This window comes from Toxotes jaculatrix, chromosome 9, assembly GCF_017976425.1.
Source record: "Toxotes jaculatrix isolate fToxJac2 chromosome 9, fToxJac2.pri, whole genome shotgun sequence".
NCBI lineage: Eukaryota > Metazoa > Chordata > Actinopteri > Toxotidae > Toxotes > Toxotes jaculatrix.
The window spans coordinates 3,344,409-3,366,971 of record NC_054402.1 but is presented as its reverse complement, the minus strand read 5'-3'; the positions used below and the strand labels follow the sequence as shown (position 1 = coordinate 3,366,971).

The 22,563-nt window shown below is 40.4% G+C and overlaps 3 protein-coding genes across 3 annotated transcripts; all 3 read right to left on the bottom strand.

Annotated features, from left to right (window-relative positions):
- Positions 1-1,765: 1,765 nt before the first annotated feature.
- On the bottom strand, positions 1,766-10,403 carry LOC121187252. Its single transcript, XM_041046427.1, has 12 exons — positions 10,210-10,403; positions 9,694-9,991; positions 8,783-9,577; positions 8,397-8,624; positions 8,115-8,238; positions 6,686-7,590; positions 5,115-5,332; positions 4,628-4,925; positions 3,504-4,298; positions 3,114-3,341; positions 2,823-2,946; positions 1,766-2,679 (listed from the first exon to the last, which is right to left on the bottom strand). The coding sequence occupies exons 1-12, from the start codon at positions 10,296-10,298 to the stop codon at positions 1,766-1,768; spliced, it is 5,016 nt and encodes a 1,671-aa protein (XP_040902361.1). The 5' UTR covers positions 10,299-10,403.
- A 1,777-nt stretch (positions 10,404-12,180) lies between these two features.
- LOC121187506 (extracellular calcium-sensing receptor-like) lies at positions 12,181-15,974 on the bottom strand. The gene is made up of 6 exons (XM_041046771.1): positions 15,781-15,974; positions 15,267-15,564; positions 14,363-15,157; positions 13,973-14,200; positions 13,699-13,822; positions 12,181-13,094 (listed from the first exon to the last, which is right to left on the bottom strand). Exons 1-6 carry the CDS (start codon positions 15,867-15,869, stop codon positions 12,181-12,183), a joined length of 2,448 nt encoding a protein of 815 aa, XP_040902705.1. The 5' UTR covers positions 15,870-15,974.
- A 2,843-nt stretch (positions 15,975-18,817) lies between these two features.
- Positions 18,818-22,293, bottom strand: LOC121187505 (extracellular calcium-sensing receptor-like). The gene is made up of 6 exons (XM_041046770.1): positions 22,100-22,293; positions 21,411-21,708; positions 20,507-21,301; positions 20,117-20,344; positions 19,859-19,982; positions 18,818-19,731 (listed from the first exon to the last, which is right to left on the bottom strand). Exons 1-6 carry the CDS (start codon positions 22,186-22,188, stop codon positions 18,818-18,820), a joined length of 2,448 nt encoding a protein of 815 aa, XP_040902704.1. The 5' UTR covers positions 22,189-22,293.
- Positions 22,294-22,563: the final 270 nt, after the last annotated feature.

Here is a 22,563-nt window from a genome sequence, read left to right as displayed (position 1 = left end):
CCACTGCCTGACACCACATGTACTTTGTGTAAATCAGAAGCTTGTGCTGACATTTATACATTTTTGAGCAGCATAAGAAGTAATAATAGAACAGTGATGTTTCATCTCTGTGGACCTGCAGGTTTGGGCAAGAGACGGGAGGTGCACAAACCTTTTTTTTTTGTTTGTTTTGTTTTCTTAGTACATAGACTTTCAGACACTAAGATTCAGTTTGGTTTCACATATTTACTTTTTGAAATAATAAATCCTACAACATGAAGATCCAGTGTATACTTGTATTTATACTTTCAATTCAAACACTGGAAAACAATGTGGGATGGTTATTGTATGTAAGAGAAAATTAGACTTTAGGCAGGCTCAGGGAAATTTCACACATCAGAGTAACAACTGGTCCAGTACAAATAAAGAGTCTTGTTAATCCTGCACCAACTGCAAATTTTTGGCCACTTGGGGGCAACACCATAAGATGTAAAAACAACATTATAAAGTTGACCTGTTGACAACCAGTGGCTTACGTACACGTTCAGACTGTAGAACATGATATTAGCATTAATTTGGACTCCTGTTTTTGTCCTCCTGGATAATGCAAATTTAAAATTACACTGTTGCCCCTAAAGTTCGAATAAGTTTTGTTTTCAGACACATTCTTCTTTTTATTCCTATTTATACACATCAGTAATCACATTGGAAGAGACTGATCAGTAAAGTTTTGAGAAGACACTTTTTCACCAAGAATAAATCACATTATCACAATCATTTCATGAGAAGAGGTAAAATATATGTTGTTCTAACTTTATGGGCAACAGTGTATATTTCCCTTTATCTCTATTTTGGTTGCTACCAACACCTGAGGGAAATCTCTGACATTGTAACTGCTCTTTTTTTCCTTTAAGGCCGTCAACATCAAAGTAGAGAAAATGTCCCTCCACACAGGAGGAGGCCTCAGGTACCACTGATCTCCCACCTACAATGTTATCCTTTCAGGAGACTTCCAGGAGAATAAGCACCTGTCCACACTTTGCCTCATGTATCTCCAACAACCGTCATTCACTCCTGACTCCAGGTGACTGACCAATAAGTGATATCATTGGCCAAGTTAACGATACAAGACTAAATACCTGGGTCTCTCCACCAGGATCCAAGATCCTCTATCTTATATGCACACAATGAAAGTCATCTGCAGAAACAGGAGACATCTCAGACAGCCGGTTCACCAATGTCTCCCGTATGCTTTGGAGGAAGGATGGACAGTTCTGACACGGCAGAATGGCATGCAGGCTCTAACACAGCCATCAGCTGTATGTTCCTATCAGAAGTCAGATCTGTCAAACTGTCACTTCACATAAAAGACTTTGTATTGAAAAGTGTTAATTACATAATCCTGTCCCGTATGAAATGAAATCTGTCCTGTGCCTCCAATAACAGGGTTGCCTTCCTGAGCCAGTTCAGGTGGTTGTGCTGAGCCTTATTGAGCTCGAGCCTCAGTAGATTAAACAAAATGTTTTAAGGCAAAGATGTTTCTGTCTGTGAAAACATAGATTTTATTGTTTGATTACATTTTATAAACTGTAATATATATTGGAAAACCAGTGAGGAATCATGTATTACATTTGGACATTTACTCACACTTTATGTATTGGTTGATCTGATTTTGTATTACATTGAATGAAGTGCTATCATCTCCATATTGCATGTCAAAAATTAACTGTTGTGTAATAATTATGATGGCAGCAGAGTGCCTTTTACACAATAATGTTCAAACTTTTCAGAATGATTTTGGTGCTGCCTTCCCCATCATATTCTTCTTTGTATTATTCTCTGGTTTCAGTAAGATAATGTAACATTTTGGAATAAAAATACAAATGAGCAGTCCAAAGCTGGAGGCCAGGATAGCAAATATTTCCACAGCAACACTGAACTTCCCAGGAGAGCTGACATATGCTGGAATGAAAGTGAGCCACACTGCACAGAATATCAACATGCTGAAGGTGATAAATTTGGCTTCGTTAAAGTTATCAGGCAGTTTCCGAGCCAGAAAAGCAAGGATGAAACACAGGGCAGCCAGAAGCCCGATGTATCCTAACACAGCCCAGAAGCCTACAGCTGAGCCAAGATTGCACTCTAAGATTATTCTGTCCTTATAGAGCAACAAATTCTTGAAAGGAAACGGAGGGTTGATTGTCAGCCAGAGTATGCAAATTAAAACCTGTATGAGAGTGAAAGCCAGAACACTGAGTCTCTGCTGTGCAGGTCCAAACCATTTCATCACATTACTGCCTGGAAGTGTGGCCCTGAAGGCCATTAACACCACTATAGTTTTCCCCAGAACACATGAGATACACAGGACAAAGATGATGCCGAATGCTGTGTGTCTCAGCATGCAGGACCACTCAGAGGGCCGGCCGATGAAGGTCAGAGAGCACAGGAAACACAAAGTCAAGGAGAAGAGCAGCAGGAAGCTCAGCTCAGAGTTGTTGGCCCTGACAATAGGAGTTTTCCTGTGTCTGAAAAAAATGAATGCAACAACTACAGTCATGCATGTTCCAAACAGTGACGCTGCAGTGAGCAGTGCTCCCATAATTTCTTCATATGATAGAAACTCTGCCTCCTTCTTTACACAAGCATCTCTTCTCTCATTTGACCAGAATTCAGGTTGGCATCTCACACAGGTGACAGAGTCTGAAACGTAAAATTAGAGAAGGTGTTAGACTTGCTGAGAATATTTTATAGTCACTGCATATTCACTACGGTCACCTGTCCTACTTTGAACATTAGAGAATAAAAAAGTGCCATTTATGGAAACACATTAAATATTAAAAGACCTGTAATGTTGCTTATTTCTCCCTCTGCACATCTTATACAGTCATAGCAGCAGACAGGCTTTCCTTTCTGGAGAACCTTACGAGTTCCTGGAGGACATTTCTCACTGCAGACTGACACAGGCACCTGCATGAACAAAGCTACTATCAGCAAAGTGTACGAGTATTCATTTTTACCAGGTGGTGTCTTGACATCAATTTGTTATAAATTTTTATGCATCAAAAAAAAATATTATGAAAAAATTCAAATTTTTAAAATTATACTACTATTACTAATTACGCTTGGTAACGTACCTGTGTTGAGTTCTTTGCCCAAATTAAAGTCTTATTGTGCAGATTCAGCTGCTTTTCTGCAGGTAAAGATGCATCATAGAGACCAACTGTGACAAAGTCCACAACATCATTTTCTCTTGGCTGCCAGTTTATAATTTCATACTTTGCTGCTGGGTCTCCGTCCTCATTGAAGATAACTTCATCTCCTTCCTTTGTTTTGAAGTGAACCTTTTTTATGCGCTGTAAAATCTAAGAAGACAGTTAATGATTTGGTTAATTGTGACAAACATCCTGTAGATCTGATCACTCAGCAGCATCACAGACAGAGGGAACACTTTTAAAAACACTGGAACCATTTTTCTTGTGACCTCATGTGAAAATGAGAATGTTAGTATTTAGTGTTGAACTCACCGTGAATGGATCTAGCTGCACCTTGTTGTTACATGTTTCATTACAGCCCAGAATACTATGAAGTGCATGAGCCACAGCATACACTCCTTTGTAAACATTGTTAAATATAGGCATGAGGGACATATCAGTGAAGCTGTTATGCACTCCAGTCAAATCTTCATGTCCAGTACATTCTCTCTGATTCTCTGCTGATGACTCTGACTGCTTGAACTTACAGCTAAATAACGTCTCCCAGAATTCAGTAAACATTTCATTACTAGATGAATTGAGTGACTTCACATCCAGTATGAACTCTCTCATGCCGCTGACATGTGTTTTGGGGACAGACAGGCCTATGGCACCATCCAGAATATGATGCGTATCCAGTTCTGCAGTTTGGGAATCAAAGATCCAGCTCTCACTGCCTACCCACTGGTATCCAGTCAAATTGTGGCGGGACAACTCATGTATTAGCACATCCATATCCATGTGGGAGAGCAAAGCAAAAATCACCTTGGAGGTGGAAGCCTTGATAATGTCAATTGTCTTTTGTATTTTTTCTGGTGGATCTGTTCTAAAGAAAGGCACAGAGTACTCCAGACAGATTCCCAGCTGCTGTGCAGTTTCTCTGAATGTAGCTATGCCATTATTACCATAATCATCATTGGTTGTGATAGCTCCAACCCAAGTCCAACCAAAGTGCTTGACCAGCTGGGCCAGAGCTGTCATCTGGTAGTAGTCACTGGGCATTGTTCTGAGGAAGGATGGGTACTTTGTTTTGTCACTGAGACAAGCACAGGAGGCAAAGTGACTGATCTAAAAGAGAAAAAAATGACATCCTAAGATAAATATCCAAAATATAAACATACACTGTTGCCCATAAACTCGGAATAATTTTGCTTTCAGACACATTCCTCTTTTCATTCTGTTCTATACACATCAGTAATCATATTGCAAGCAAGTGATCAATAAAGTTTTGAGAAGATATACACTTTATCTATGAAGAATAAATCACATTGTCACAATAATTTCATGAGAACAGGTAAAATATATTTTTTTCCAACTTTATGGGCAACAGTGTATATGGAAACTCAGAATAATCAGTATATTTTCACAAATAAAACTTATTTACCAAACCTACCCACCAGTGGGATATTAAATGGACCGATAACAGTAGATATACCCATGCTAGGAGAGGAAGAAGTTTCTCCTATAATGGCCTGCACCTGTGCAGGTCTCGTGCATGGTGCCTCAGATGGTGCAGATACAATATCATTACCATTAGCCAAGGCCAGTGAAACCCTCACACTTCTGGCAATGGATCCACAAGAATCATACATTTTATAACCCAGAGAGATGCCAGGCAGCATATCTGTGCTGCTGTTAATCTCCTCAATGGTAAAAAGCATAGCCTGGGCAGTCTGGAACTCTCTGAAATCCAAACTTAATGCAAACAGTTATAAATATTTGTACTTATCACACAAATTGAAATGGTAATAATAGCACAGGAAATAAAAGGAATTGATGGTATTAATGCACACAACAGGGAATATTTATCATTGTACCTGTTTTCTATCTCTACCCACTTCCTCTTAATATTTTTAATACAAATATTTCTACAGTATAATTTACCTGATACATTCCAGTGGCAGTGGTTTGTGCATGTAGGTATCTCTTCTTTCCTTCCAGCTGGTGTGGAAAGAGAAGATTGCCCCCAGCATAATGTCCCCGTCCTTAGACAGCTGAGGACTCTCAGGATCCCCTCTCAGCCTGCACACCGGCTCCTCAGCCTGAGAGAAAGACGCCACTAACATCAACTGTAACAGTGCCCAACCTCGCTCAGGCCAACTCTGTGTGGACGTCATTCTGTCTGAGAGGACTAACCCACTGCCTGACACCACATGTACTTTGTGTAAATCAGAAGCTTGTGCTGATATTTATACATTTTTGAGCAGCATAAGAAGTAATAATAGAACAGTGATGTTTCATCTCTGTGGACCTGCAAGTTCGGGCAAGAGACGGGAGGTGCACAAACCTTTTTTTGTTTGTTTGTTTTTCTTAGTTTATGTGTTTTCAGACAGTAAGATTCAACTTGGTTTCACATATTTACTTTTTGAAATAATAAATTTTACATCATGAAGATCCAGTGTATACTTGTATTTATATTTTCCATTCAAACACTGAAAAATAATGTGGGATGGTTATTGTATGTTACTTACTATAATATTATCCATTAGAGCAGATTTGAAATGTTTTCAATGTACAGATAGTGCACTCTCAGATGTTATTGTTGGACAACATAAAAAAAATCTGTAACTGTGAAGAGTCATCCAAGTCATGGTTCTCTGAGAAAGTTTGAATATAGGGAAACTAAACTGGTATTAGATTCTTCAAGAGTTTTGGATGAGAGGTGAAACATCTTCAACATTTTGAAGATGCCAACGTCTTCAAGGCCATCAGCGTCAAAGCAGAGAAACTGTCCTTCCACATAAGAGGAGGCCTCAGGTACCACTGATGTCCCACCTACAATGTTATCCTTTCAGGAGACTTCCATGAGACTAAGCACCTGTCCACACGTTGCCTCGTGTGTCTCCAACGACCGTCATTCACTCCTGACTCCAGGTGAGTTTAACGACTCTGACAACATTCATCAGAACACCCAGGAACACTGACCAATAAGTGGTATCATTGGCCTGGTTAACGATACAAGACTAAATACCTGGGTCTCTCCAGCAGTCAGTCAGAACTGAAGCCTCTTGGATGAGAGGTCAAATGTCTTCAAGAATCTAATACCAGTCCAACTTTCTCAGAGAAAATTCTATAACATTTAATATTATAAGAAACCAGAGACAACATATGTGCAAATTGAGAAAGAGTGTGTATCAGTGATCTGCGCTTGTTCTACAGACATTTGTAAGGGATTGAAATCTTCTCTGTTCAAACAGATCATGAGCCATTAGTCCCACTCATGAACAGCAGGAACATCAATTAAGTAACATACTCCAAGATCCTCTATCTTATATGTACACAATGAAAGTCATCTGCAGAAATTGGAGACATCTCAGACAGCCGGTTCACCAACGTGTCCCGTATGCTTTGGAGGAAGGATGGACAGTTTTGAAACTTCATGTTGGAGCTGACATCAGCCAGCAACAGAAAACTACCTGCCATTTACACAGTAATGTTCAAAATTCTCAGAATGATTTTGGTGCTGCCTTCCCCATCATGTTCTTTTTTGTATTCTTCTCTGGTTTCATTAAGATAATGTAACATTTTGGAATAAAAATACAAATGAGCAGTCCAAAGCTGGAGGCCAGGATAGCAAATATTTCCACAGCAACACTGAACTTCCCAGGAGAGCTGACATATGCTGGAATGAAAGTGAGCCACACTGCACAGAATATCAACATGCTGAAGGTGATAAATTTGGCTTCATTAAAGTTATCAGGCAGTTTCCGAGCCAGAAAAGCAAGAACAAAACATAACATGGCCAGAACTCCTATATACCCAAGTACAGCCCAAAAGCCCAGAGCTGAGCCCAGAGCGCACTCTAAGATGATTTTGTCCTTGAAGTCCTTAAAATTCTTCAATGGAAAAGGAGGAGAAATTGTTAACCACAGGATACATATAACAACCTGTATGAGAGTGAAAGCCAGAACACTGAGTCTCTGCTGTGCAGGTCCAAACCATTTCATCACATTACTGCCTGGAAGTGTGGCCCTGAAGGCCATTAACACCACTATAGTTTTCCCCAGAACACAAGAGATACACAGGACAAAGGTGATGCCGAATGCTGTGTGTCTCAGCATGCAGGACCACTCAGAGGGCCGGCCGATGAAGGTCAGAGAGCACAGGAAACACAGAGTCAAGGCGAAGAGCAGCAGGAAGCTCAGCTCAGAGTTGTTGGCCCTGACAATAGGAGTTTTCCTGTGTCTGAAAAAAATGAATGCAACAACTACAGTCATGCATGTTCCAAACAGTGACGCTGCAGTGAGCAGTGCTCCCATAATTTCTTCATATGATAGAAACTCTGCCTCCTTCTTTACACAAGCATCTCTTCTCTCATTTGACCAGAATTCAGGTTGGCATCTCACACAGGTGACAGAGTCTGAAACGTAACAGTAAAGTAAATGTTATTTCTTTTCTCTTTCTTCTATTTTTTTCTGCATGAACTCTATGCATATCATATATATATATATATAAACAAGAAACAGAAATCATCCACAGATTGTGATACTACACATTTTATGGAAATTCGCCACGGAACTGCTTTGGGAATTACAGTCATTGACAGAAGTCTTGTCGCACAAGGACATAGTAAATTTAAATTTAAAATCTGACCTTTCTGTCCTAATTAAATGATAAAACTCAATGAATGATACAAAACTTTATTTTGGTATAATAAGCATAATTTAGAGGGCATTGCCTTTGATTTAAGCCATTTATTATTCCAGTTGATCAACTGTAAGTCAAGTTATTATTTGTTGTTCCTACAACTTGGATAAGCAACAAGACTTTTGTCAGGGACTGTAAAAAATAAAAATGTGCCATTTCTTAAGATTGGCTTGTGATCATGACAGTTTTGTTTTATAGCACAGTAAAGTGAAAATCCCACATTAAATTTTACCAGACCTGTAATGTTGCTTATTTCTCCCTCTGCACATCTTATACAGTCATAGCAGCAGACAGGCTTTCCTTTCTGGAGAACCTTACGAGTTCCTGGGGGACATTTCTCACTGCAGACTGACACAGGCACCTGCATGGACAAAGCTACTAAGAGTAAAATGTATAGACACAGAATTTAAATAGGTGGTGTCTTTGCCAACCTCTATTATCAATTTTGATTCATTGAAGCCAAACATCATCACAGAGTAACAATTATACTATTATTACTAATTACGCTTGGTAACGTACCTGTGTTGAGTTCTTTGCCCAAATTAAAGTCTTATTGTGCAGATTCAGCTGCTTTTCTGCAGGTAAAGATGCATCATAGAGACCAACTGTGACAAAGTCCACAATGCCATTTTCTCTTGGCTGCCAGTTTATAATTTCATACTTTGCTGCTGGGTCTCCGTCCTCATTGAAGAAAACCTCATCTCCTTCCTTTGTTTTGAAGTGAACCTTTTTTATGTGCTGTAAAATCTAAGAAGACAGTTAATGATTTGGTTAATTGTGACAAACATCCTGTAGATCTGATCACTCAGCAGCATCACAGAGGGAACACTTTTAAAAACACTGGAACCATTTTTCTTGTGACCTCATGTGAAAATGAGAATGTTAGTATTTAGTGTTGAACTCACCGTGAATGGATCTAGCTGCACCTTGTTGTTACATGTTTCATTACAGCCCAGAATACTATGAAGTGCATGAGCCACAGCATACACTGCTTTGTAAACATTGTTAAATATAGGCATGAGGGACATATCAGTGAAGCTGTTATGCACTCCAGTCAAATCTTCATGTCCAGTACATTCTCTCTGATTCTCTGCTGATGACTCTGACTGCTTGAGCTTACAGCTAAATAACGTCTCCCAGAATTCAGTAAACATTTCATTACTAGATGAATTGAGTGGCTTCACATCCAGTATGAACTCTCTCATGCCGCTGACATGTGTTTTGGGGATGGACAGGCCTATGGCACCATCCAGAATATGATGCGTATCCAGTTCTGCAGTTTGGGAATCAAAGATCCAGCTCTCACTGCCTACCCACTGGTATCCAGTCAAATTGTGGCGGGACAACTCACGTATTAGCACATCCATATCCATGTGGGAGAGGAAAGCGACAATCACCTTGGAGGTGGAAGCCTTGATAATGTCAATTATCTTTTGTACTTTATTTGGTGGATCTGTTCTAAAGAAAGACACAGAGTACTCCAGACAGATTCCCAGCTGCTGTGCAGTTTCTATGAATGTAGCCATCCCATTATTACCATAATCATCATTGGTTCTGATAGCTCCAACCCACGTCCAACCAAAGTGCTTGACCAACTGGGCTAGAGCTCTGCTCTGGTAGTAGTCACTGGGTATTGTTCTGAGGAAGGATGGGTACTTGGTTTTGTCACTGAGACAAGCACAGGTGGCAAAGTGACTGATCTAAAAGAGAAAAGAAATGACATCCTAAGATAAATATTAAACATAGAAATATATATGAAATCTCAGAATAATCAGTATATTTTCACAATTAAAATTCATTTACCAAACCTACCCACCAGTGGGATATGAAAAGGTCCAATAGCAGTAGCTATACCCATGCATGGAGAGGAAGAACTTTCTCCCATAATGACCTGCACCTGTGCAGTTCTGGTACATGGTGCCTCAGATGGTGCAGATACAATTTCATAACCATTAGCCAAAGCCAGTACAACCCTCACACCTCTTGCAATTGATCGACAAGAATCATACATTTTATATCCCAGAGAGATGCCAGGCAGCAAGTCTGTGCTGTTGTTAATCTCCTCAATGGCAAAAAGCATAGCCTGGGCAAACTGGAACTCTCTGAAATTCAAACTTAATGCAAACAGTGATATTTTTGTAGTCACAGCACTTCAAACAGAAACAATAGCACAGTACATGAAAGTAACTGATAGTAATAATGCACACAACAGGGAATATTTATCATTTCAGTACTTATTTTGATAACCCTTTTTTTCTTTTTTACCTGTTTTCTATCTCTACCCACTTCCTCTTAATATTTTTAATACAAATAGTTTTACAGTATAATTTACCTGATACATTCCAGCGGCAGTGGTTTGTGCATGTAGGTATCTCTTCTTTCCTTCCAGCTGCTGTGGAAAGAGAAGATTCCCCCCAGCATAATGTCCCCGTCCTTAGACAGCTGAGGACTCTCAGGATCCCCTCTCAGCCTGCACACCGGCTCCTCAGCCTGAGAGAAAGACGCCACTAACAACAACTGTAACAGTGCCCAACCTCGCTCATGCCAACACTGTGTGGACGTCATTCTGTCTGAGAGGACTAACCCACTGGGTGGCATCACATGTACCTTGTCGCACAAAAGATGTTTGCACTGGTATTTATGCATTTTTTAGCAGGATAAAAAGTACTGATTGAACAGTGGTGTTTCATCTCTGTGGACCTGCAAGTTGGGGCAAGAAGCACAAACAGAAAAAAGAGATTTGGGTACCAGCCTGTTTTTAAATTTCCTTCCTGAATTTGTTTTCAGACAATAAAATTCAGTGAGGCTTCACATATTTTACTTTTTGAAATGATCATTTTTAAAGTGCGAAAATCCAATTTATATTTTCAGTTACAGCATGGAAATATAATGTAGAATGAGGATTACTCTATGGAAAGTCAAGTAATTTGACTTTAGGCAGGATCATTGAAATTTTACACTGTAAAATAACTGGTCCAGTACAAATATGGAGTCTAAGCCTGCAGTAGCTGACATTTCTTGACCATTAGGGAGCCGTACCACAAGGTTTAAACATTACATTATATTTTAGAAATCTGATATATTGGTCTTGTTAGCAAGCAGTGGCTCATTTGCACATTCAGTCCATATTAAATGCTATTAGTATTAATTTGGATTAATGTTGGTGTATGCGAATATAAAATTCTATTTCTTTTTAGCTCCATTTTGGTCACCACCAAAACCTGATGGAAATATTGGACATTGTAAGTCCAAGTCCAAGTGCAAGTCATTGTGACTGTCAAGCAGTCAATGTCATCTTAACACACACAAAGACAACAGATGCACAGATTGAGAGACGGTGTGTAGCAGTGATCTGGGCTTGTGAAAAGTCCCCAAACATTTGTAAGAGCTTGAAAGCTTCACTGTTCAAACTACTATTATTACAATTATAAGCCAGTAGTCGCACTCATGAAACACAAGGACACTCATGGAGTGACACATTCCAAGATCCTCTGCCTTGTATGCGTAAAGAACAGTTTCTGCAGAAACTGCAGACATCTGAGACAGCTGGTTCATCCAGAGTCTAACTCAGCCACCAGCTGTGTTTTCCATGTCAGAATTCATAGCTGACTTACAAATCCAGAAGTAAATACACATAAACACATAAATCATTCTAGATAGATAGATAGATAGATAGATAGATAGAACAATAAATACGTTTTGAATTTTCATACTTCTGGATTTGTCTGAAATGTGTTAATTACGTAATCCTGTCCTGTGCAAAATGAAAACGTCCCCGTTCCTCCAATAATAAGGTTGCCATCCTGAGCCAGTTGAAGTGGTTTTGCAGAGTCTTGCTGAACTCAAGCCTGATTGGAAGAAACTAAACGAGGAAATCGAAACATGTTTTTGTCTGTGAAAACATTTTGATTTTATTGTTTGATTACATTTTAGAGAAAAAGTAATAAATGTTGCAAAACCAGTAAGAAACCAGGTATTAGACTGGTGCATCTACTTTTACTTTATAAATTGGTCTACGTGATTGTGCATTACACTGTCTTAATTGATAGATAGATAGATAGACTTTATTCATCACTCAGAGGGAAATTGTTAAATGTTAAATTGTTAAATGCTGTCATCTCCATGTGGTATGTTAAAATTTAATGATACAGTAGATGAGTAGAAAAATACTTAAGAATTAAAATATCACAAGTCTCCAGTAAAATGAATGTAGATATCTACTTCACTATCTTGTTAACAAAAACTTTTGTGTAAATATTGTGATGGCTCCTGAATTCCTTTGCCACCATATTGTTTGAACTTCTCAGAATGATTTTGGTGCTGCCTTCCCCATCATATTCTTCTTTGTATTCTTCTCTGGTTTCATTAAGATAATGTAACATTTTGGAATAAAAATACAAATGAGCAGTCCAAAGCTGGAGGCCAGGATAGCAAATATTTCCACAGCAACACTGAACTTCCCAGGAGAGCTGACATATGCTGGAATGAAAGTGATCCACACTGCACAGAATATCAACATGCTGAAGGTGATAAATTTGGCTTCGTTAAAGTTATCAGGCAGTTTCCGAGCCAGAAAAGCAAGGATGAAACACAGGACAGCCAGGAGCCCTATGTATCCTAACACAGCCCAGAAGCCTACAGCTGAGCCAAGCTTGCACTCTAAGATTATTCTGTCCTTATAGAGCAACAAATTCTTGAAAGGAAAAGGTGGGTTGATTGTCAGCCAGAGTATGCAAATTAAAACCTGTATGAGAGTGAAAGCCAGAACACTGAGTCTCTGCTGTGCAGGTCCAAACCATTTCATCACATTACTGCCTGGAAGTGTGGCCCTGAAGGCCATTAACACCACGATAGTTTTCCCCAGAACACAAGAGATACACAGGACAAATATGATGCCGAATGCTGTGTGTCTCAGCATGCAGGACCACTCAGAGGGCCGGCCGATGAAGGTCAGAGAGCACAGGAAACACAGGGTCAAGGAGAAGAGCAGCAGGAAGCTCAGCTCAGAGTTGTTGGCCCTGACAATAGGAGTTTTCCTGTGTCTGAAAAAAATGAATGCAACCACTACAGTCATGCATGTTCCAAACAGTGACGCTGCAGTGAGCAGTGCTCCCATAATTTCTTCATATGATAGAAACTCTGCCTCCTTCTTTACACAAGCATCTCTTCTCTCATTTGACCAGAATTCAGGTTGGCATCTCACACAGGTGACAGAATCTGAAACGTAAAAATGAAAGCAGGTGTTAAACTTGCTAAGTAGATTTCTTTCTTTGCTTTGTTTCTGTATCACAAACCAAATCACAAACTACATGGTCATCACAATATAGATGAATAACTGTATGAAGGCTCCAAGATCATTAATGATACAGGTATTACAGTTACAGGTATAAGATGCGAAATTTCTTTTTATGATTTATAAAAAATATTGTATTATAGATATATTTATGTTACTATGTTTTTCCAGTTTTTTAAGAACATAAAAAAAGCATCAACCTGAGATCATCGCATTTCTCAATGAAGAAGTCACCAGGCAGCTGGAATAAAATAAATTGTTCACATACATTCTTTAACATTCAAGTTCTCACAGTGTGTGTGTTGTATTTAGCTGATTTCTTTACTTTCAGTATTTGTTTGATATGATGAATGTTCCAAAATTAGATTGATGTTTCTATTGAAAAATACTGCACAGTCATTGCATGTTCCCCAGGGTCACCTGTCCTCCTTTGAAAATTTGAAAATAAAAATGTGCCATTTATGGAAATCGGCATGTGATTGTGGCGAAAAAAAAGAAAAGAAAATCCCACATTAAATATTACCAGACCTGTAATGTTGCTTATTTCTCCCTCTGCACATCTTATACAGTCATAGCAGCAGACAGGCTTTCCTTTCTGGAGAACCTTACGAGTTCCTGGGGGACATTTCTCACTGCAGACTGACACAGGCACCTGCATGGACAAAACTACTAAGAGTAAAATGTATTGACACAGAATTTAAACAGGTGGTGTCTTTGCCAACCTCTATTATCAATTTTGATTCATTGAAGCCAAACATCATCATACAGTAACAATTATTCTGTATTATATTTGGTAACGTACCTGTGTTGAGTTCTTTGCCCAAATTAAAGTCTTATTGTGCAGATTCAGCTGCTTTTCTGCAGGTAAAGATGCATCATAGAGACCAACTGTGACAAAGTCCACAATGCCATTTTCTCTTGGCTGCCAGTTTATAATTTCATACTTTGCTGCTGGGTCTCCGTCCTCATTGAAGAAAACCTCATCTCCATCCTTTGTTTTGAAGTGAACCTTTTTTATGTGCTGTAAAATCTAAGAAGACAGTTAATGATTTGGTTAATTGTGACAAACATCCTGTAGATCTGATCACTCAGCAGCATCACAGACAGAGGGAACACTTTTAAAAACACTGGAACCATTTTTCTTGTGACCTTATGTGAAAATGAGAATGTTAGTATTTAGTGTTGAACTCACCGTGAATGGATCTAGCTGCACCTTGTTGTTACATGTTTCATTACAGCCCAGAATACTATGAAGTGCATGAGCCACAGCATACACTCCTTTGTAAACATTGTTAAATAAAGGCATGAGGGACATATCAGTGAAGCTGTTATGCACTCCAGTCAAATCTTCATGTCCAGTACATTCTCTCTGATTCTCTGCTGATGACTCTGACTGCTTGAACATACAGCTAAATAACGTCTCCCAGAACTCTGTAAAAATTTCATTACCAGATGAATTGAGTGGCTTCACATCCAGTATGAACTCTCTCATGCCGCTGACATATGTTTTGGGGATGGACAGGCCTATGGCACCATCCAGAATATGATGCTTATCCAGTTCTGCAGTTTGGGAATCAAAGATCCAGCTCTCACTGCCTACCCACTGGTATCCAGTCAAATTATGGCGGGACAACTCATGTATTAGCACATCCATTTCCATTTGGGCGAGGAAAGCGACAATCACCTTGGAGGTGGAAGCCTTGATAATGTCAATTATCTTTTTTACTTTATTTGGTGGATCTGTTCTAAAGAAAGACACAGAGTACTCCAGACAGATTCCCAGCTGCTGTGCAGTTTCTATGAATGTAGCCATCCCATTATTACCATAATCATCATTGGTTCTGATAGCTCCAACCCAAGTCCAACCAAAGTGCTTGACCAGCTGGGCCAGAGCTCTGCTCTGGTAGTAGTCACTGGGTATTGTTCTGAGGAAGGATGGGTACTTGGTTTTGTCACTGAGACAAGCACAGGTGGCAAAGTGACTGATCTAAAAGAGAAAACAAATGACATCCTAAGATAAATATTCAAAATATAAATATAAATGAAATCTCAGAATAAGCAGTATATTTTCACAGATAAAATTCAAAACTACCCACCAGTGGGATATGAAAAGGTCCAATAGCAGCAGCTATACCCATGCATGGAGAGGAAGAAGTTTCTCCCATAATGGCCTGCACCTGTGCAGGTCTGGTACATGGTGCCTCAGATGGTGCAGATACAATTTCATAACCGTTAGCCAAGGCCAGTGCAACTTTCACACTTCTGGCAATGGATCTACAAGAATCATACATGTTATAGCCCAGAGAGATGCCAGGCAGCAAGTCTGTGCTGTTGTTAATCTCCTCAATGGCAAAAAGCATAGCCTGGGCAGTCTGGAACTCTCTGAAATTCAAACTTAATGCAAACAGTGATATTTTTGTAGTCACAGCACTGTAAACAGAAACAATAGCACAGTACATGAAAGTAACTGATGGTATTAATGCACACAACAGGGAATATTTATCATTTCAGTACTTATTTTGATAACCCTTTTTCTTTTTTACCTGTTTTCTATCTCTACCCACTTCCTCTTAATATTTTTAATACAAATATTTCTACAGTATAATTTACCTGATACATTCCAGTGGCAGTGGTTTGTGCATGTAGGTATCTCTTCTTTCCTTCCAGCTTCTGTGGAAAGAGAAGATTCCCCCCAGCATAATGTCCCCGTCCTTAGACAGCTGAGGACTCTCAGGATCCCCTCTCAGCCTGCACACCGGCTCCTCAGCCTGAGAGAAAGACGCCACTAACAACAACTGTAACAGTGCCCAACCTCGCTCAGGCCAACTCTGTGTGGACGCCATTCTGTCTGAGAGGACTAACCCACTGGGTGGCATCACATGTACCTTGTCGCACAACAGAAGCTTGCACTGCAATTTATGTTTTTTTGATCAGGACAAAAAGTAATAATAGAACAGTGATGTTTCATCTCTGTGGACCTGCAAGTTGAGGCAAGAAGCACAGGTGCACAAACAGAAAAAAGAGTTTTGGTACCAGCCTTTTTTTTAAATTTCCTTCCTGAATTTGTTTTCAGACAAAATTCAGTGAGGCTTCACATATTTTACTTTTTGAAATGATCATTTTTAAAGTGTGAAAATCCAATTTATATTTTCAGTTACAACGTGGAAATATAATGTGGAATGAGGATTACTCTATGGATAGTCGAAAAAGTTTGACTTTAGGCAGGATCATTGAAATTTTACACTGTAAAATAACTGGTCCAGTACTAATATGGAGTCTAAGCCTGCAGTAGTTGACAATTCTTGACCATTAGGGGGCCGTACCACAAGGTTTAAACATTACATTATATTTTAGAAATTTGATATACTGCTCTTGTTAGCAAGCAGTGGCTCATTTGCACATTCAGTACACATAACGTGCGATCAGTATTAATTTGGAATAATGTTCGTGTCCCCCAGACGTATTCAAATATAAAATTCAATTTCATTTTACCTCCATTTTGGTCACCACCAGAACCTGATGAAAATATCGGACATTGTACCTGCTTTGTTTTTCTTTTGCTTAATTCAGCCTGGTGTCCCTGAAAGTGGTATTGGAAAATCACAACAGTAAAACTGAAGGCTGTAAAACCAGAAATGCTATATTGACTTAAGGGAATCTGAAGAGTTGTGATAAAATTTTCGGTGACTTTGTCACTACATGTAACACAATTCACAAAGCAAATCAATCCGTTAATACTATTAAAATATCCATCAGAGAAGCTTTAACGTTACTCTTACGCACCAAAAGAGAGAACTGAGCTGAAGAACTCCTTGGAACATTTTATGTTACGAAACCACACTTGACCAGGCACAGTGTGAATGTGGGGACAAACTCTTCCGGGGGAATCCGGAGGCATTCCCAGGCCAGCCGAGAGACATAGTACCTCCAGCGTATTCTAGGTCTTCCCCGTGGCCTCCTCCCAGTGGGACATGCCCGGAACACCTCCCCAGGGAGGCGCCCAGGGGGCATCCGAAATAGATGCCTGAACCACCTCTCGATGTGGAGGAGCAGCGGCTGTACTCCGAGCTCCTCCCGGATTACAGAGCTCCTCACAATATCTCTAAGGGAGCACCCAGCCACCCTGCGGAGGAAACTCATTTCGGCCACTTGTATCCCAGATCTTGTCCTTTCGGTCATCACCATAGGTGAGAGTAGGAACGTAGATTGACCAGTAAATCGAGAGCTTCGCCTTTTTGTTCAGCTCCTTCTTTACCACGACAGACGGGTACATTGACCGCATTACTGTCAATTACATGCTCCATCCTTCCCTAACTCGTGAACAAGACCCCAAGATACTTGAACGCCTCCACTTGACTCAGGAACTCTCCTCCAACCTGGAGAGGGCAAACAATCCTTTTCCGGTTGAGAACCATGGCCTCGGACTTGGAGGTGCTGATTCTCATCCCAGCCGCTACACACTCGGCTGCAAACTGCCCCAGTACATGCTGAAGGTCCTGGTTTGATGGAGCCAACAGGAAAACACTGTCTTGAAATCTGGTGGTCCCTAAACCGGACTCCCTCCGGCCCCTGGCTGTGCCAAGAAATTCCAGTGACAAAGGGCAGCCCTGCCGGAGTCCAGCATGCACTGGAAACAGGTCTGACTTACTGCCGGCAATGCGAACCAAGCCCCTGCTCCAGTCGTAAAGAGATCGGACAGCCCTTAGCAGAGGGCCCTGGACCCCTTACTCCCAGGGCATCCCCCACAGGATGCCATGAGGGACACGGTCGAACGCCTTCTCCAGGTCGATAAAACACATGTGGACTGGTTGGGAAAACTCCCATAAACCCTCGAGCACCCTATAGAGGATATAGAGTTGGTCCAGTGTTCCACAACCAGGACGAAAACCACATTGTTCCTCCTGAATCTGAGGTTCGACTATTGGCCGCAGGTGGTGGAACCACGGGAGGACGGCCCCATGTCACTCCTTCAGACTCTGCCCGACTGGGCCCAGTAGGGAGAGGTCCAGCCACCAGGCGCTCTCATGCATGCCCCAACCCCAGGCCTGGCTGCAGGGTGGGGCCCCGACTGTGCCATACCGGGTGATGTAACTGGCATTGTTGCAGTTCTATTCATAGGAGGCTTCTGAACCGCTCTTAGTCTGACCCGTCCCCAAGGACCTGTTTGCCTTGGGAGACCCTAACAGGGCATTTAGCCCCGACAACATAGCTCCTAGGATCAATCGGGTACTCAAACCCCTCCACCACGACAAGGTGGCGGTTCAAGGAGGGGAGAAGAACCGAAACCAAACGAGGAAATTGAAATGTGTTTGTCTGTGAAAACATTGACTTTATTGTTTGATTACATTTTAAAATATGCAATAAATATTGTAAAATCAGAAAGAAATCAGGTATTAGGCTGGTGCATTTACACGTTCTTTACGAATAGGTTGATGTGATTGTGTATTGCGCTGTATTAAATGCTGTCACCTCCATATGCTATGTCAAAATTTAACAATACACACTGGGAAAATATAAAAGAATTATGATATTTCAAGACTTAAATAAAATGAATATAGGTATCTATCTGACTATGTTGTTAACAAAAACCTTGTGTAAATATTGTGATGGCTCCTGAATTCCTTTGCCACCATATTGTTTGTACTTCTCAGAATGATTTTGGTGCTGCCTTCCCCATCATATTCTTTTTTGTATTCTTCTCTGGTTTCATTAAGATAATGTAACATTTTGGAATAAAAATACAAATGAGCAGTCCAAAGCTGGAGGCCAGGATAGCAAATATTTCCACAGCAACACTGAACTTCCCAGGAGAGCTGACATATGCTGGAATGAAAGTGATCCACACTGCACAGAATATCAACATGCTGAAGGTGATAAATTTGGCTTCGTTAAAGTTATCAGGCAGTTTCCGAGCCAGAAAAGCAAGGATGAAACACAGGACAGCCAGGAGCCCTATGTATCCTAACACAGCCCAGAAGCCTACAGCTGAGCCAAGCTTGCACTCTAAGATTATTCTGTCCTTATAGAGCAACAAATTCTTGAAAGGAAACGGAGGGTTGATTGTCAGCCAGAGTATGCAAATTAAAACCTGTATGAGAGTGAAAGCCAGAACACTGAGTCTCTGCTGTGCAGGTCCAAACCATTTCATCACATTACTGCCTGGAAGTGTGGCCCTGAAGGCCATTAACACCACTATAGTTTTCCCCAGAACACAAGAGATACACAGGACAAAGGTGATGCCGAATGCTGTGTGTCTCAGCATGCAGGACCACTCAGAGGGCCGGCCGATGAAGGTCAGAGAGCACAGGAAACACAGAGTCAAGGAGAAGAGCAGCAGGAAGCTCAGCTCAGAGTTGTTGGCCCTGACAATAGGAGTTTTCCTGTGTCTGAAAAAAATGAATGCAACCACTGCAGTCATGCATGTTCCAAATAGTGACGCTGCAGTGAGCAGTGCTCCCATAATTTCTTCATATGATAGAAACTCTGCCTCCTTCTTTACACAAGCATCTCTTCTCTCATTTGACCAGAATTCAGGTTGGCATCTCACACAGGTGACAGAATCTGAAACGTAACAGTAAAGCAAATGTTATATTATAAATATATAAAAATATTATATATATATATATATATATATATATATATAATAAAAAGAAAAGAAAGAAAAATCCCATATTAAATATTACCAGACCTGTAATGTTGCTTATTTCTCCCTCTGCACATCTTATACAGTCATAGCAGCAGACAGGCTTTCCTTTCTGGAGAACTTTACGAGTTCCTGGGGGACATTTCTCACTGCAGACTGACACAGGCACCTGCATGAACAAAGCTACTATCAGCAAAGTGTACGAGCATTTATTTTTACCAGGTGGTGTCCTGGAAAAACTTGCACTGAAAAGAAACATTATGATACAGTAACAGTTATAATGTATTATATTTGGTAACATACCTGTGTTGAGTTCTTTGCCCAAATTAAAGTCTTATTGTGCAGATTCAGCTGCTTTTCTGCAGGTAAAGATGCATCATAGAGACCAACTGTGACAAAGTCCACAATGTCATTTTCTCTTGGCTGCCAGTTTATAATTTCATACTTTGCTGCTGCGTCTCCGTCCTCATTGAAGAAAACCTCATCTCCTTCCTTTGTTTTGAACCTAATCTTTTTTATGTGCTGTAAAATCTAAGAAGACAGTTAATGATTTGGTTAATTGTGACAAACATCCTGTAGATCTGATCACTCAGCAGCATCACAGACAGAGGGAACACTTTTAAAAACACTGGAACCATTTTTCTTGTGACCTCATGTGAAAATGAGAATGTTAGTATTTAGTGTTGAACTCACCGTGAATGGATCTAGCTGCACCTTGTTGTTACATGTTTCATTACAGCCCAGAATACTATGAAGTGCATGAGCCACAGCATACACTCCTTTGTAAACATTGTTAAATATAGGCATGAGGGACATATCAGTGAAGCTGTTATGCACTCCAGTCAAATCTTCATGTCCAGTACATTCTCTCTGATTCTCTGCTGATGACTCTGACTGCTTGAGCTTACAGCTAAATAACGTCTCCCAGAATTCAGTAAACATTTCATTACTAGATGAATTGAGTGGCTTCACATCCAGTATGAACTCTCTCATGCCACTGACATGTGCTTTGGGGATGGACAGGCCTATGGCACCATCCAGAATATGATGCTTGTCCAGTTCTGCAGTTTGAGAATCTAAGATCCAGCTCTCACTGCCTACCCACTGGTATCCAGTCAAATTGTGGCGGGAAAACTCATGCATTAGCACATCCATTTCCATGAGGGACAGGAAAGTGACAATCACCTTGGAGGTGGAAGCCTTGATAATGTCAATTATCTTTTGTACTTTATTTGGTGGATCTGTTCTAAAGAAAGACACAGAGTACTCCAGACAGATTCCCAGCTGCTGTGCAGTTTCTATGAATGTAGCCATCCCATTATTACCATAATCATCATTGGTTCTGATAGCTCCAACCCAAGTCCAACCAAAGTGCTTGACCAGCTGGGCCAGAGCTCTGCTCTGGTAGTAGTCACTGGGTATTGTTCTGAGGAAGGATGGGTACTTGGTTTTGTCACTGAGACAAGCACAGGTGGCAAAGTGACTGATCTAAAAGAGAAAACAAATGACATCCTAAGATAAATATTCAAAATATAAATATAATTGAAATCTCAGAATAAGCAGTATATTTTCACAGATAAAATTCAAAACTACCTACCAGTGGGATATGAAAAGGTCCAATAGCAGCAGCTATACCCATGCATGGAGAGGAAGAACTTTCTCCCATAATGGCCTGCACTTGTGCAGGTCTGGTACATGGTGCCTCAGATGGTGCAGATACAATTTCATAACCATTAGCCAAGGCCAGTGCAACTTTCACACTTCTGGCAATGGATCTACAAGAATCATACATGTTATAGCCCAGAGAGATGCCAGGCAGCAAGTCTGTGCTGTTGTTAATCTCCTCAATGGCAAAAAGCATAGCCTGGGCAGTCTGGAACTCTCTGAAATCCAAACTTAATGCAAACAGTTATAAATATTTGTACAAATCACACAAATTGAAATTGTAATAATAGCACAGGAAATAAAAGGAATTGATGGTATTAATGCACACAACAGGGAATATTTATATTTGTACCTGTTTTCTATCTCTACCCACTTCCTCTTAATATTTTTAATAATATTTTCAAACTTAATGCGAACAGTGATATTTTTGTAGTCACAGAACTGTAAACAGAACCAATAGCACAGTATATGAAAGTAACTGATGGTATTAATGCACACAACAGGGAATATTTATCATTTCAGTACTTATTTTGATAACCCTTTTTCTTTTTTACCTGTTTTCTATCTCTACCCACTTCCTCTTAATATTTTTAATACAAATATTTCTACAGTATAATTTACCTGATACACTCCAGTGGCAGTGGTTTGTGCATGTAGGTATCTCTTCTTTCCTTCCAGCTTCTGTGGAAAGAGAAGATTCCCCCCAGCATAATGTCCCCGTCCTTAGACAGCTGAGGACTCTCAGGATCCCCTCTCAGCCTGCACACCGGCTCCTCAGCCTGAGAGAAAGACGCCACTAACAACAACTGTAACAGTGCCCAACCTCGCTCAGGCCAACTCTGTGTGGACGCCATTCTATCTGAGAGGACTAACCCACTGGGTGGCATCACATGTACCTTGTCGCACAACAGAAGCTTGCACTGCAATTTATGTTTTTTTGATCAGGACAAAAAGTAATAATAGAACAGTGATGTTTCATCTCTGTGGACCTGCAAGTTGAGGCAAGAAGCACAGGTGCACAAACAGAAAAAAGAGTTTTGGTACCAGCCTTTTTTTTAAATTTCCTTCCTGAATTTGTTTTCAGA

What these genes read in the sequence shown, in the direction of transcription:
- LOC121187252 (XM_041046427.1), bottom strand. Translation starts at nt 10,298, where the DNA reads ATGCTGGGGGGAATCTTCTCTTTCCACAGCAGCTGGAAGGAAAGAAGA. An exon ending in GACCTTTTCATATCCCACTG is followed by an intron (nt 9,578 to 9,693) that starts GTGGGTAGGTTT and finishes TTTCTCTTTTAG; the next exon opens with ATCAGTCACTTTGCCACCTG. An exon ending in AGAAATAAGCAACATTACAG is followed by an intron (nt 2,680 to 2,822) that starts GTCTTTTAATAT and finishes TTTACGTTTCAG; the next exon opens with ACTCTGTCACCTGTGTGAGA.
- LOC121187506 (XM_041046771.1), bottom strand. Translation starts at nt 15,869, where the DNA reads ATGCTGGGGGGAATCTTCTCTTTCCACAGAAGCTGGAAGGAAAGAAGA. An exon ending in GACCTTTTCATATCCCACTG is followed by an intron (nt 15,158 to 15,266) that starts GTGGGTAGTTTT and finishes TTTCTCTTTTAG; the next exon opens with ATCAGTCACTTTGCCACCTG. An exon ending in AGAAATAAGCAACATTACAG is followed by an intron (nt 13,095 to 13,698) that starts GTCTGGTAATAT and finishes TTTACGTTTCAG; the next exon opens with ATTCTGTCACCTGTGTGAGA.
- LOC121187505 (XM_041046770.1), bottom strand. Translation starts at nt 22,188, where the DNA reads ATGCTGGGGGGAATCTTCTCTTTCCACAGAAGCTGGAAGGAAAGAAGA. An exon ending in TGCAGCTAGATCCATTCACG is followed by an intron (nt 20,345 to 20,506) that starts GTGAGTTCAACA and finishes CTGTCTTCTTAG; the next exon opens with ATTTTACAGCACATAAAAAA. An exon ending in GGGCAAAGAACTCAACACAG is followed by an intron (nt 19,983 to 20,116) that starts GTATGTTACCAA and finishes TTGTTCATGCAG; the next exon opens with GTGCCTGTGTCAGTCTGCAG.